Raw genomic sequence first — 14,837 nt, 5'->3', positions numbered from 1 at the left:
TTCCTTCCTTCCCTTACCAAAATATAACACTAAAACTACCACTATAACTCATATAAACTAAACATTTAATTAGTAATAAATAATAATAAAAACTGGCAAACAAAAAGTCACAATGAAATAAAACTAAACTATTATAAACCCCAAACTGCTGTAAACTCTGATATTTATTTGTGTCTTGTTGGTTTTATCCATGAATGACCGTCTGATGTTTTAGTTTCCGGTCTGCGGTGAGTCCTGATGGATTCGTCGTGAGTCGGAGTTTCATGCCGATCAGTTTATCGACCCAAATCCGCCTCATTCGTCCCCGGTGAAATATTCCTCTGTTTGGGCGACGCTCCCATCCTCGGAGCTGTTGCTCACGCTAACAGAGATAAACGGGGGAAGAGTAATGATGGCGTGAAAACAGCTGACAGGAACATGGCAGCCATTTTGTCTGAGTCTGATCTGCACAGGAAGTCCTGACCTCATAGTTTCCTTCGCTTTTCTCTGACGATTTTTCCAGAAGCTTAATGTTCGTTTTAAAACATATTTTATAGATCAGATGATCAGAGTTTGTTCCTTCAGATGTTTCTGGATCATTTCTGCTGCTGCTCTGTTCACAGGAAAATTATCTAATTTGTTTCAACTCAAAGGATTTAGGATTGTAAACCAACCAACCAACCAAAAACCAACCAACCAACCAACCAACCAAAAACCAACCAACCAACCAACCAACCATCATTTATTCTGCCTACTAAATCTAATTTAATGCCAAAATATGATTCGTTTATATTTATCTCTTTACTTTGCCGAAAGCAAAGTAAAGATATATATGTGGATTTGATCAAATAAGAAAATGTACTTTACTGATTGGAGATGTATCCCATGTGGATGTTTCATTGAGAAATAAAGATGTAGTAGCTGCAATAATATACAAGCAATTAATATTTTTTGTAACTGTTGATGCAAACTATTGAATTTTCAGGCCAAAGTCTTGACAGTTTAATAATCCGTGACTTTCCAGGTGTCAGACGAATGTTGCTTTACTCCTATAGATTCTTTTAATCAATTTCCTTTGCTGGTGACTCTTGGAAAAAATGCAGCTTCTGTTTGAAATTACATTTGATTCAAAATGGAAGACAGAGATGATGGCGGCCGTCACAAAGGGACGCAAAGACAGGGAGGGAAATTATGAAAAACACAAAAGACGTCGTCTAAAGATCGAAGGCGGAGGAACATTACTGTGATCCTGAATAATCACAAAATCAATCAGCAGACCATAATCTAGAACAACACGACCATGAAATGATTCAGTGACCTCAGAGGGAAAGTAGGACAATCAGAGAGACGGAGAGAAAACAACCTGGCTTGAAATGGATCAGAAACAAAGAAAAAGTTATAAAATAAAAACAACTTCAAGGGAAAAAAACGACAAAACGATGAGATGCAAAATCTCCATCCATCCATCCATCCATCCATCCATCCATCCATCCATCCATCCATCCATCCATCCATCCATCCATCCATCCATCCATCCATCCATCCATCCATATTTGAGTTGGACCTTTGGAACAAAGTAGGAAATAAAACTGAGATTAAATTGTTATCCCTCTGGTTCCTGTGTAAAGCATTTCTTCTTCTGGACTGAATTTGTTTTTTGCTGTTGCTGGTTTCTCTGGTTGTTTTGATGTTACTGGTTTCTCTGGTTGTTTTGCTGTTACTGGTTTCTCTGGTTGTTTTGACGTTACTGGTTTCTCTGGTTGTTTTGACGTTACTGGTTTCTCTCATTGTTTTGATGTTACTGGTTTCTCTGGTTGTTTTGACGTTACTGGTTTCTCTGGTTGTTTTGCTGGTTTCTCTGGTTGTTTTGACGTTACTGGTTTCTCTGGTTGTTTTGATGTTACTGGTTTCTCTGGTTGTTTTGATGTTACTGGTTTCTATGGTTGTTTTGCTGTTACTGGTTTCTCTGGTTGTTTTGCTGGTTTCTCTGGTTGTTTTGATGTTACTGGTTTCTCTGGTTGTTTTGATGTTACTGGTTTCTCTGGTTGTTTTGATGTTACTGGTTTCTATGGTTGTTTTGCTGGTTTCTCTGGTTGTTTTGCTGTTACTGGTTTCTCTGGTTGTTTTGCTGTTACTGGTTTCTCTGGTTGTTTTGCTGGTTTCTCTGGTTGTTTTGATGTTACTGGTTTCTCTGGTTGTTTTGATGTTACTGGTTTCTCTGGTTGTTTTGATGTTACTGGTTTCTATGGTTGTTTTGATGTTACTGGTTTCTCTGGTTGTTTTGATGTTACTGGTTTCTCTGGTTGTTTTGATGTTACTGGTTTCTCTGGTTGTTTTGATGTTACTGGTTTCTCTGGTTGTTTTGCTGGTTTCTCTGGTTGTTTTGACGTTACTGGTTTCTCTGGTTGTTTTGCTGGTTTCTCTGGTTGTTTTGATGTTACTGGTTTCTCTGGTTGTTTTGATGTTACTGGTTTCTCTGGTTGTTTTGACGTTACTGGTTTCTCTGGTTGTTTTGCTGGTTTCTCTGGTTGTTTTGATGTTACTGGTTTCTCTGCAGCTTTCACCAACAGGAAGTGAACTGTTTTGTCAGTATTGGTGATCCTGCAGTGATGCTGACTGTCACTCCTGCTGGTAAATATCTCTAAGATGTTCCTTCGTTGGACTCAGTATTACCAGGCAACAGCTCACATCCTTGTTGTGGTTCTTGACTCTCCTTAAATCCATTTATATCATTTTGGTGTAATATAATTTTGCTTAATTGTCATTTTAGGTGTTGCATTAAATAGAAAATAGCTGTTCTCCATTAGATTTAGTGGGACTTCAGCAGGATCACGGCTAACGGCAGTGAAACTTGCCTCACATTATTTAACTTACAGCAGGGAGGAAATTAATGCATGAAGGTTAAAGTGGTTGTTGAATTATACAGGAGCTGTCAAGGGCTTCTTATACAGTGTAGGGTTGGGACTACATTATAAGATACGTAGCCTGAACTTATGTAAAGATTGTTTTCCTGCCAGTTTTTTTCCTTTTTTTCTCTTTTTGTTGTTTATTTGCAGAGGGACAAGTGTAAAGTGTAAACATATTCTCAGAAAATCCTTTTTTTGCCTGTATCTTATTTTATTGCTGTGACTTGCTGAATCATCCATTTATTCAGCTGTTTATGAGGTTCATTAGTCAGTATTTGGACTGAATTTAATTGCTTTTCTGCTCAAATACAGTTTTATTGTCAAATCATCCTTGATGGAAAAAATCTTTACATTTATTTTTATTTTTTTGGACAAAATTTCAATCAAGTTCTGTTTATTTGCCCATCACCAGTTGATAACATGACAACTCTGATCGATTAAGGCATTTTCCAAAACATACTGGCCCAATCTGTATTTAACTGTACAGAATCCAACTGGATTCAGATTAAATTAACTTAATCCAATCATGTCAGATTCAGATTGAGGTAATCAGTCACCAAACAATAATACTGTTCAATTTCATGCAACACCATGCAAATGCTCTGTCTGCGCTGATGAAGATTCATTCACTTGAACTGTTGGATGCTTGGAACTGAAAGTGAAACTGACAACATGAACTACTTTATGATTACCTGGGTGAACAATTATGACCTTTTGGTAGGGCGGCGCGACAAACAGATTATTACAAGGAACTTTTCAGCAAGATATATAATAATTTCTTGAAATTGTTGAAAACTTACAGTTCTACCTGTCTATGTATAAAAAAGGAGATTTCTTCCAAAAAAACTTAGAAATTTTGAGATAAATTCAGAAATATCTAGAAAAGAAATTTGTACATTTCTGAGTTTGACAAGTTGACAATTTGCTAGAAAAACCTCACATTTTTAAATTAATCTGAAGACATTTCTAGAAAAAAACTAAACTTGCTGAGTTTCCAAAGTCAAAAATGTTCAACTTTTGGAAATGTTTTGAGTTTCAAGTCAAATGTTTTTAACTTTCAGAGCTCAGATATTTCATTGTTTTGTTTTTTTTCGAGAAAGTTTTTTACTTTTCAAACTCAGAAATTTCTGAGATTTATTCAAAAACCTTAAAATTTTTTCTCGCAATTTTTTTCTTTTGGGACTCAAAAAGTTTTTATTTAATTTAGATAAATCTCAAAATTTAGAATTTTTTCTAACAAATTTTCAACTTTTGAATCTCATAAATTTACACGTTTTTCAGCAGAATGTACTCTTTTTTTCTATCTACAACTCGCTGTCGTACCTGAAACAGTTTGAAGACGGCTCTAAAATGTGCCATCACCTCAGGTAATTTTTCCAACCACTTTGGGTCAAAGTTTTGACAAACCAGCGGCGATGTGCCGGCCTCTGTCGCCCGGCAGCGTGCCTGACGCTCTGTTTGCGTTCTTCAAGGTGGAGGATGAGCAGAAGCCGATACATGTGATGAATATCCAATAAGGTGTGTTAGTTATTTATTTATCTCAACCTGGAACGCTTCCCTGCTGAGTTTCATTTTAAGCTTCTGCAGAGGGAATGAACACTCAGTTTGTCCTGCTGTGCATCTCGACGATGTGAAAATATTCCCATAGTCACAGGAAGTGAGGTCGTGATGCATTCACTCCCTTCGCTAAAAGAAGAGCAGCATTGGGTTTGATTGAAGAGTTTAGTTTCTGATGTGCTGAAGTGTTGGCACTGCCTGGGAATTTATATAATTCTCATTTCTGTGGTTGGGTTGTTCAGCAGATCAGGGCGATTCCAGATAGAACAGAAAAGGAGTAAATTTCCCACAAAAAACTCAGACATCTTCTAGAAAAAACTCTGAAATTTCTGAGTTTGAAAAGTCAAACATTTGCTCAAAAAACTTGGAAATTTTGATGTTAATCTCAGAAATTTTCTAAAACAATTTTTTTTTTCAAAGTTTCAAAAGTCAACAATTTTTGACTTTTTTCTAGAAAATTTCTGAGATACATATAATAGTCTTTGTTCTGGAAATCTTTTGACTTTTTGAATTCTGAAATGTTGTTTTTCTTGAAAATTTTGAGATTAATCTAGAAGTATGACTTTTTTCCTGCAAAATTCCCAGGAAAGTTGGAGATTCCAAACTCCAAAAAATTCCTTGTTTTTCTAAAAAACTGCTGGGATTAATCTCAAAATGTTTGAGTTTTTTCCTCTCTGAATCGACCATCATAATTACTTTACACAACGTGTTTCAGAAGAGTTCAGATGTTGCCGTCCCTGCAGTCTCCTGGACTCCATTAAATCTCCAGCTCTTTATTAAGGATCTTCACATGTTGATGTGTAATCTCACCATCTTCATCTCTCATAAAGTCACAGCTGTCTGAGTTTTGTCGTTCTGAAACAAACCCAACATGGCCGTCCAGTGTGTTTCTAAGGCGATGAGGCTGAATGCATTACTAGGTACGTTTTCCTGTGTTGATGTAGAACCGCAGACCACTGCAGGACACATTACGGCAATTTCCATCTTGACAAGCCAACGAGTGTCAGCCCTGACACGATGCGCCTCTCCCCGGTTTCCACCTCCCATGGTGCAACAGGAAACCACATCAGCTCCTGGAAGACGCGTCTTTGGCGTGCTTTTCTTACTTCCTACTTGATAAATAAAATATTTGGCAACAAAAACGTTTTGGGCTTCCAAAGGAAACCATCTCCAACTGGTCTGACTCCAGCTAGTAATGTAAAAACGTTTTCATTGATGAAAATTTATATTTACTATGACTGCAACAAACAATTATTTTCATGATTCTAATCTCGTAGAACATTGTGCCAATAAATAAAGATGATTTGGGGGGTGATTGTGAGTTAATGGAGCCAAGTTGTAGCATTAATTTAATACAGTTTCTGCATGAATGTCCCTCTGTTCATGCCTTTTACAAATTTTATTCTTTTCCTCTTTTATTTTTCTCTTCAAACATCAAACTAGGAGCTCACTGTTTTGCTATTTTTTATAAATGGGTCTAATAATGTGAGAAAATCACAATTTTCAGTTAATTCAATCAGTAAAATGTAATTTTTTTCTAAGCACAAGTTTTTAATTATAAATGAAACGCTAGATCAGTCAACTTTAAATTAACTCATTAACTGATATAAACCATGAAATGCAACATTTCTGAAGGACAGTTTGATCTTTTTCCATCCAGTTGGAGTTAATTGATCCGGTTTTATTTTAGGTTCTGCATGGCTGCTTCAGCTGTTAGACACTTTAAAGGAGTTTTATCTCCAGTCCAGATGGAGATATCTGGGTGAGGGGGTCACCACGCCGTCTTTGTGCCTCCATGGAGGAAGCCGTGTTTTGGTTTCCTGACCTATTTATCTTCATGCAAAAATCCCACCAGCTCAACAGAGTCAGGCGGAGACGGGAGAATAAAAGGAAGTAAAAGCAAACGGAGATGAATCGCTCACTAAAAGCCACGCGTACAGCAGTCAGAATCCATTTATCTGTCATGTGTGCGTGAGCTGCTGTAAATCACTTTCAGCTGCTGAGGTTTACGATTCCATTTTGTGAAATATTATTGTGTTTCCTCCGCCGCGGATCAGGTGAGAATAAAGGACGACGGAGGTGAAAAGGAGAAGTGAGCGCTTCTGTCTGTGAATGCAAATCTGGACTCAGTGCAGATAAATCAGCTGGTCAGATAATGTAAAACTGGATGAAATCGGCTTATCGCGGGTGGCATTTATCAATATTTATGCTGGCAGGAGGGTCGCAGCAAGGACGGTGTACCATTTTCTTAGAGAGAAGAGAAAATATACTTTATTCTCTCAGCTTTTGACCTCCGGAAAACTCTCTGGGGATTGTTGTGCAGGAGTAAAACATTCAATTTCAGTCCTAAAATGTGTTTTCTATTGGCAACCCAGTACAAAATCAATCAAGAATAATTTTCCTCTAAAAACTTGAAAAATCAATTTTATGCAGTGAGAAAAAAAAATCTCACAGTCGGCCGATGTGGTTTAAAAACATCAGACTTTTTTTTTCATCCCAGATAAGATTTTTCTCACTTTCTTTTCTAGAAAATAAATGAGAAATATTTTCAAAAAAGTGGCTTTTATTTCAGTTGTCCCTTCTATGAGTTGCACTACAGGCTGTTATTGAATATAGTCATAGTGTAAGCAGAACAACATCTAAAATAATGTGAAAAAACTTGGATATCAGGATCTGACACAGACTTGTTTCAAAGTCCGGCTCCTGATAATAATTTGATGCTGATGTGTTAAGATCAAGTTAATCTCTAGCAAATTTTTGACTTTTAAAACTCAGAAATTTTCTTGTTTCTAAAAAAAACCTCAGAGATTAATTTCAAAATGTTTTTTTCTAGCAAATTTTAAACTTCTCAAACTCAAAGTTTTTTGCTGAAAATCCGTGAGATTAATGTTAAAATTTTGAAGGGTTTCTTACAAACGTTTGGTTTTTGAAACTTGATTGAAAAGTTGAAAATTTGCTAGTAATAACAAAAACAATGTTTTTTAGATTATCCAAAGAAATATTCTTGAAAAAACGTTGAAATTTATGAGTTTCTAAAGTCAGAATTTTTCCACTTTTTGGAAGTTTTTTTCTAAAAAGTTTTGGAGATTAACCTCAACATTTCAATTTTATTTGCATTTCAATCTCAAAAATTTCAGAGATTTTCCTGAAGATTTTTGACGTTACTTTCAAAATTAGTTTTTTTTTTCTAAAAGTCATTTGGCTTTTCAAACTCAGAAATGCCCTTGTTTTTGTTTTATGGCAGAAATTTACTCCTTTTTTTCTACCGTGATACGGCGTCTTAAGACACACATCCATAACGAAGTTGCACGTTTGAAGCTGCATCCCTCTGTGCGTCACCGCCGCTGACATTTCACCGGTTCAAACCACCCGAGGATTCCCGCATGAAAACAATCTTCTGCTTCGTGCTGCTTCCAGTCATTTTATTATGTCAGCCGTATGGAGCTGGATGTGCGGTTATTTTTACCTCCTGTCCGTGTCCTCAGGTGTGCGGCGCTTCCCGGTGGATCAGACGGCTGCTGCTCGGTCACTCTTCGTCCTCTAGCTACAAAAGCAGAACCTTTCACACAAACTGCATGAAAAACTGGAAAAGTTTCCCTCAGACGTTTGTTACTCTGGATATTTCTGTGTTTGTGTCTACAGTTGGTGGGTGTGAGAGAAAGTGGGTCAGCAGCTCGCCCTGGTTACTGCTCAGTTGAACCGATAAATCATATCATTACGCTGCAGACAGAGTTGGTCCTCTGTTGTTTTACGACCTCGGAAATGTTTCCAAAAAACGCAGAGGAAAAAGGTTTTTCTCCATTTATCTCAACGGCTACGTGTTGTTCTCAGCTAATAAAAACTGCTGCTAAAATGACCAAATACAGCTAAAACCAACAGAAGCTGCTCAACTGGCTGTAGCCTTGTATTGATTTTTTATTTATTTATTTATTTATTTATTTATTTATTTATTTTTACAGCAGCTCAGTTCATTCATAAATTTAACAAAACCGGCCATTTATAGTAGTAGAATCGAACTATTTTCCATTTAAGCTTCTGGTTTTAGAGCATCTTGTTTTACATTAAAGGAGAACTATTGTGGAAAATTCACATTCTACAACTTTTATTATTCCATTTGGGTCTCAGCAACAACACCCACATGTTTATAGTAACAACTTCATGTTTTTTGGTGTCTGGAAAATGAGCTGTTTTCAAAACCTCTGGCTTGTTAAGTCATATTCAAATGCCACAGCCGTTACCCAGCAACCTAAACAGAGTTCCTCCCGTTACCTATAGCAACCCAAGGAGTTCCTGCATGTTTGGTCAGCTGGTTTTACCGCTGTATGTGCTGTACAATGGAGAGGACAAGTGTAGAAACCACTTGCTGCATTTTTGTTGGTTGTGCAGATGGCTCCACTAATGCTTTTCAAATATGTTTGGATGCATAATTGCACATTTATTTGAGCTATTATCTACTTAATTTACCTTTGGGATCAATAATCAATGGATTTTGCGTATTTTTAATTTTATATTTAATCTCTTTTCAGCCATTTTTACCTGTGAGTGTAAAGGTTGAGTTGGGGGCGTGGTTTATTTGGATTTAAAGTGACAAGACGCCCTTTAAAAGCGTATTCTGAAAGGAAGAGACTAAATTCTCATTATCTAAGAATGATTTTGTGCAAAACTTTGTGATGAACATGCTTTGTATAGACCATAAACCTATCCTAACCTGTTAAAAGAAGCATAGTAGGTCATTTTTAACATCATTTTACCTCATATTGTTGGTGTTGGCGTTCATAAATCAGGTATTTTAGCTTCATTTTTATCTTTAACATGTAGACAACGTGTGGCTGAGGCAGAAAAAGGAAGTAAGTCACTTGAAAAATGATAAGTGTGAAGATTTTGTGTAGAGGAAGAAAGGATTCTTAGTCAAAATGGAGCAGCAGAGTGTTTGGGAATACTGGGCCACAAAGCTTTTTAGTCAGATCAAAGCTAATCCATATTGGACTTGGTAAAACCCTCGACTGTCAGTGGGAATCCTCTGCCTTCCTCTCCGTCTGTTCCATCTTCCTCAGCGCTCCGTGAAACCGGTTGGACTTTCAGCACCTTTTCTCTACTTTGAGCCGGCGTGAAGAAACTAGGTCAGCCATGGAGGAAGAAGTGAGCGGTCTGGCCTCCAGACTCGGTTAAGGAGGGAGTGTTTTGCCTCCAGGGAGGCAGAGGATGGAGAGGCTTGAGCTGCGGGAGCCGATGCCACTGACAAGGTATTGACCTGGCAAGCTAACAAGGATCCGCTCAACTCTTGGTGCTGAAGTAAAGTCTTTACTGGCTGCAGGCGTCATGGCTCCTATTTAACACTGAGGTTCATTCCCACCAGCTGTCTTTAGTCCACTTTAATCCAACTCTAAAAGGTCCGGTTTGTTTGTTGAGGTGTGAATGTGCAATCATACCAAAAGACTGAACTCTGCTCTGCCTACGAACTCCATCTTAGTTTGATTAATGTGAACTCTGGTGCGGTTTGAATGCATATGTGAACACCAAGCGGACTGGATACCGCTCCAAAAGCAGGAAGTGGATTACAGTGCAGGGCATTCTGGGTAAATACGACCAAAACAAACAAGTCTAGTGCTAACTGGAGAAAAAGACAAACGAGAAATCCTACAAAATCTGAAATCTGACACTGCTCTATTTTTGTTTGCATTTTGTGAAGAGTGAAGTTGCGTTCATGTTGACTTTGGAGGTTTTTGTGTTGTTTCCTTCAATGGTTCTTGGTGCAGCGCCCCCACAGGTGAGGAGGGGAACAGGCTTTTCAAAGGGTTTGGTTCATTTGACTGAGTGCAGTGGGAAAGAAAACCACAGCAGCTGAAAATGTAACAAACCAATCGAACAGAATCTAGGTGTGAAAACACTCTAAAACTGAATCATAACGTCAAAATGCTCTTTATTTGTCAGCTATATGTTTCAATTTTGGAGCAATATTTAAAATATACATTTTCAGAAAACCCAAAAAAAGTGCATTAAATGCTACTATTTTATAAAATTTAAACACACTGTGAACTACTTCTCAGTTCTTTGCTCCTAAAACAGTTGTAAATGGCATAAGGAGGAGCATTGTTGTGATTACGTCCTAGAAGTTTCACACAGAGCAGGAGCTTCTTAAAGAGAGAAAAACTAATCATGTTTAATTTTTACAGTATTTTTATAACGGCTGAAGGTGAAATAGTTACTAGATTGTGATATAAAATGACCCTCTGTGTCTGGAGAAGACATAATGTCGCCCTTTAAGAGAGAGAAAGAGACTTAACTAATCTGTAGCAATGTTGGAAAGAAAAGTGGGCTAAAATTCATTCTGTGTTCTTCTTGTATCCATGCACAGCTTTTCCAAATTGCTTTTATGTTTGTCTAATAAATTATTATGAAATGTGAGATGGTATACTTTCTTTCTAAAGTGAAATTCTTTATATTCAGGGAGGATTTCAGTAGATATTTGATGTTTTTTCTGGTCCTGTTATGTTTTTCCATCCAAGGTCGAGTTTGATCTGCACTTAAATGAACCTCGCCAGCAGGACTGAATGATCTGCTCTGAACATGTTTGATGTGAAACCTCTTCTTATCTCTCTCCTGCTGCATCGGTGTCCCTACGGGGCGCCATGAGAGCTGTAATTACCTGAGATCTTGTTTCTGATAAGGGACACCGACGCTCAGTATTGCGGGACAATCAGTGGTCACCTTTTTCTATTTCTATCATCGTTTCTCTCCATCTCACTTCGTCCTCTCCCGCTTTTTACGCCTGAAGGGACAGCGTCTCTGTCATGATGGCAGCGTAGAAAAAAAAGAGAGAGAGAGGAAAATCTACTTGTTTTTCTTCCTTTTTTTCCTCCTCAGCAGTTTTCACACTTGACAATTTGGGCAAAGAAACAAAACGTAAAGGCGGCTTGGCCCTGTTTGGTATTCATTGTTTCCACGGTAGTATTTTGACAGGGCTTAATCATCTGTAAAAGCAAACTATCGCCGCTTCTGCATGAATTAACGCCACAGACGTGATTATGCAAGAACAGTCGGATGTGGAAGGAGGGTTCCTGGAGTATGTGGCCAGAAGGAGAAAAAGGAAACAGCCACAGTCGACACAAATACCGAAGGATCTTATGAATACACTGCAGTCACCTGCTGGATGATACAGACGTTTCTGCATCATTCACAAGACTGCCAGTTGTGTCTCATATGTCATTATAGGGCTGCAACGAACAGTTATTGTAGAAAACAGCTATTCTATCAATTGTTCTGACGATTAATCAATTATTCTAGCGGTTAATCAGATACAAACCTGCCATGTTTTTGTGTCTTGGATTAACCGATTAACTGACGTATAATTAAATTGCAGAAAGTGCTTAATAGGATTTTTTTTCCTTTTTTCCATAATTTGAAATTAATCTTAAGGTAGAACTGCAACTTGAAGAGTTTTGAATTCAGCAGATTTGCAAAGATTTTTTTTAAATCTTAAATTCAAAATGCAAAACAATAAACCATGCAAATTATTGAACTAATTTTAATTCATCATGCGATTAACTGATTTATTTCTTATTACAACAGGCCTTGTCTTGTGATTAAGAGGCTTTTATTTTGACATGCAGTTTCTAAAGACTGGTCTTTCTTCTTCTCTTGCAGATGGAACATTTCGCCAACTGAAGGGTTTTGACAACAGTGAAGTTGAGGACGATTGCAAAACATCCCAACCTGCTCTGCATTGAAACCCGGGCTACCGGCTGCTGGATGCACCTTTCCAACATGGAGACTCTTTCCCAGGACTCCATTCTGGAATGCCAGATCTGCTTTAACTACTACAGCCCCCGGCGGCGGCCCAAACTCCTGGACTGCAGGCACACCTGCTGCTCCGTGTGCCTGACCCAGATGCGCAGCACCCAGAAGGAGATCCGCTGCCCTTGGTGCCGCGGCGTCACCAAGCTTCCCCCCGGCCTGTCCGTCTCCCAGCTGCCAGACGACCCGGACATCATCACCGTCATCGCTATACCTCACGCCTCGGAGCACACGCCTGTCTTCATCCGCCTCCCTAGCAATGGTTGCTACATGCTGCCGTTGCCGGTCACCAAGGAGCGGGCGCTCGGCCTGCCTGGAGACCTGGGTTGCCGCTTTCTTCCTGGCGGCCAGCAGAAGGGCATGACGGTGGTGACGGTGCCCGAGCAGCAGCCTCTGGGCCTGGCGATGGGCCTGGAGGGCGTCGGGCTGGACGGCAGCGAAGGCGAGAGGAGAGTTCCCGGCCCTGTTGGAGGAGGGAAGGGTTCCACATGGTCCGGCGTTTGCACGGTTATTTTAGTGGCGTGTGTGCTGCTGTTCCTGTTGGGAATCGTGCTGCACAACATGTCCTGCATCTCCAAACGCTTCACTGTTATCTCTTGCGGCTGAGGGAGGTCGATTGGACGTCCTGCGGACCTCTGCCCCCTCCTCAGTGGCCCAGACTCTTCTGAGGAGAGGAGACTTAGCTTAACATCACAGGAAAACCAGGCAACAACGGAGCAACGGGGAGTAGTACCGATGAGGGAACAACGAGGGCGAGAAGGAGGTTTACAAACTGTCTGTCAGCATTGTTTGTTGTTTTCAATTATGAAAACTGAAATGGATATTTTCACCAGCTCTGTGTTGGTTCTAAAAACTGCCACATCTTTGTGTTTTCTTCAAGAACGTTCTGAAAGTCACTGTGGATCTGTTTTTAGACAGCTGATTGTGTTTTCCTAGAGTGACGTAGACACCCATTACACTCGAAGTGACTGGAACGCCTGTTTGCTCTGTGGTTTGTAAAAGTTCATCAGTTATCTGTGTTTTTATTGGCTATATTGAGGCTTGAGCACTGTGTCTTAAAGGTGACCTATTATGCTTCCTTCAACAGGTTAGGATAGGTCTATGGTCTGTATGAAATATGCTTGTCACTTTTTTTTTTTTTTTTGCACAAGTCATTCTTAGATGATGAGATTTTAGTCTATTTTGAGCTCCTTTCATAATGAGCTGTTTTAGGGCGTCTTGTCTCTTTAAATCCAAATAAGCTGCTGCTGGCCACGCCCCCCTACTCAACATTTAGACTCACACAAGAAAATGGCTACAAACCAATACGCAATTATCCAACCTTACATATTTGAAAAGCAGAAATGGAGCCTCCTGCACAACCAATAAACCAGAAGTGAATAACTAAACATTTGGTCTTTTCCAGCAGCTATTTTACTGATACAGTGATAAAACCAGCTGACCAAATGTCCTGGACCCAGCTTGGTTTGTTATGTCACATTCTAGAGGGTTTCAAAATGGTTAATTTTCCAAACACCAAAAAACACCAGCCTGGGATTTTTTTAAGCACTTGTGCTGTTTTAGAAGCAATTGAGATCCAAATGGAAGAGTAAAAGCTTGCAAGATGGGAATTTTGCATAATAGGTCCCCTTTAAAATCCAGAACCTGGACTGTTCTCTGATTCGGTGGGAATCAACATCCACATCTTCCCATTTGAGTTTCTTTGTTTTCCTGTTAAAGAACCTGTTTAGGCCGAATTGTTGAGCAGTATATTGTACAGCTGAACTATACACAGCTAGCTCTGAGATGCTTTAGGATTGTAAAAGTGTGAATTTTTGTTTAAATCAGCCAATAGAAGTTTTTTATTGCTTTACTTATATTTTAATTAAAACATTTGTTTGTTCAAGCCTCACAAATCTCAATGGTTTTTTTTTTTTTTTGTATATTAGGTTTTGGCTTTTAGGTTGCACCAAACAAGCAGTTTAATCCTGAGCTGCTATCCTTCAACCTTTGGATCCTTCTTATCTCTAAAACTTTAAATTCTCCGGCATCAGTCAATTATTTCCGGTTTTTATCTAGCAGAAATCCTATTTTTCACAGCTGACTGAACTTAATAGCTCACTCCTTTTCTTTGTTTATCCTCAGGAATCTCTTTTTCCTTCAAATCTTTATGGATTTATTGTCACAGAGGTAATTAACATTCCTCAGGGGCCAATTGCAGCCAGCTTTTCTGCAGCATGCCACTTCGGTTAACTACAGCCAGCAAGCGCTTGCTAATGAAGAGCTCCACATGCTTGGTGTTTATTTCTTTACTCTAAGGATCATTGAAGGGTTTTGTTTATCTCCAAGTGCCTAAAGACTGGACAAAATTTCTAAGATTCTCACTTTTCCTTTCATTTTCATTGTAGATAATTACTTACATCACACTAGAATTATCAAGCAGTTTTTCGTTCTACTTTATAGCCCATTTAAAGCTAAAGAAAAGTTATAGTTTTTGTTTTACACTAATGCTAAACCTCACACCATCCACAATGAAGGAGAAATCTGAAAATAATTGAAGAAAGCAAACTAGTTCACATTCACACTGACAAAAGTTACCGCCTCCAACTTGTGCTAATCACC

The 14,837-nt window shown here is 38.8% G+C and overlaps 1 protein-coding gene across 1 annotated transcript in view; it reads left to right on the top strand.

The window, feature by feature from the left end:
- rnf152 (ring finger protein 152) overlaps window positions 1–14,131 on the top strand; it is a 37,709-nt gene extending 23,578 nt beyond the window's left edge. The window contains exon 2 of the mRNA XM_015013413.2: window positions 12,087–14,131. Coding sequence (XP_014868899.1) covers window positions 12,192–12,842 — 651 coding nt within the window. The 5' untranslated portion in view covers window positions 12,087–12,191 and the 3' untranslated portion in view covers window positions 12,843–14,131. The remainder of the gene's footprint in view (window positions 1–12,086) is intronic.
- Window positions 14,132–14,837: the final 706 nt, after the last annotated feature.

This window comes from Poecilia mexicana, unplaced genomic scaffold, assembly GCF_051168715.1.
Source record: "Poecilia mexicana isolate PSO_F unplaced genomic scaffold, ASM5116871v1 scaffold_20, whole genome shotgun sequence".
In the NCBI taxonomy this organism is placed as follows: Eukaryota; Metazoa; Chordata; class Actinopteri; order Cyprinodontiformes; family Poeciliidae; genus Poecilia; species Poecilia mexicana.
Note: the sequence above shows the minus strand (reverse complement) of the source record. Positions and strands in the feature narration are given on the sequence as shown.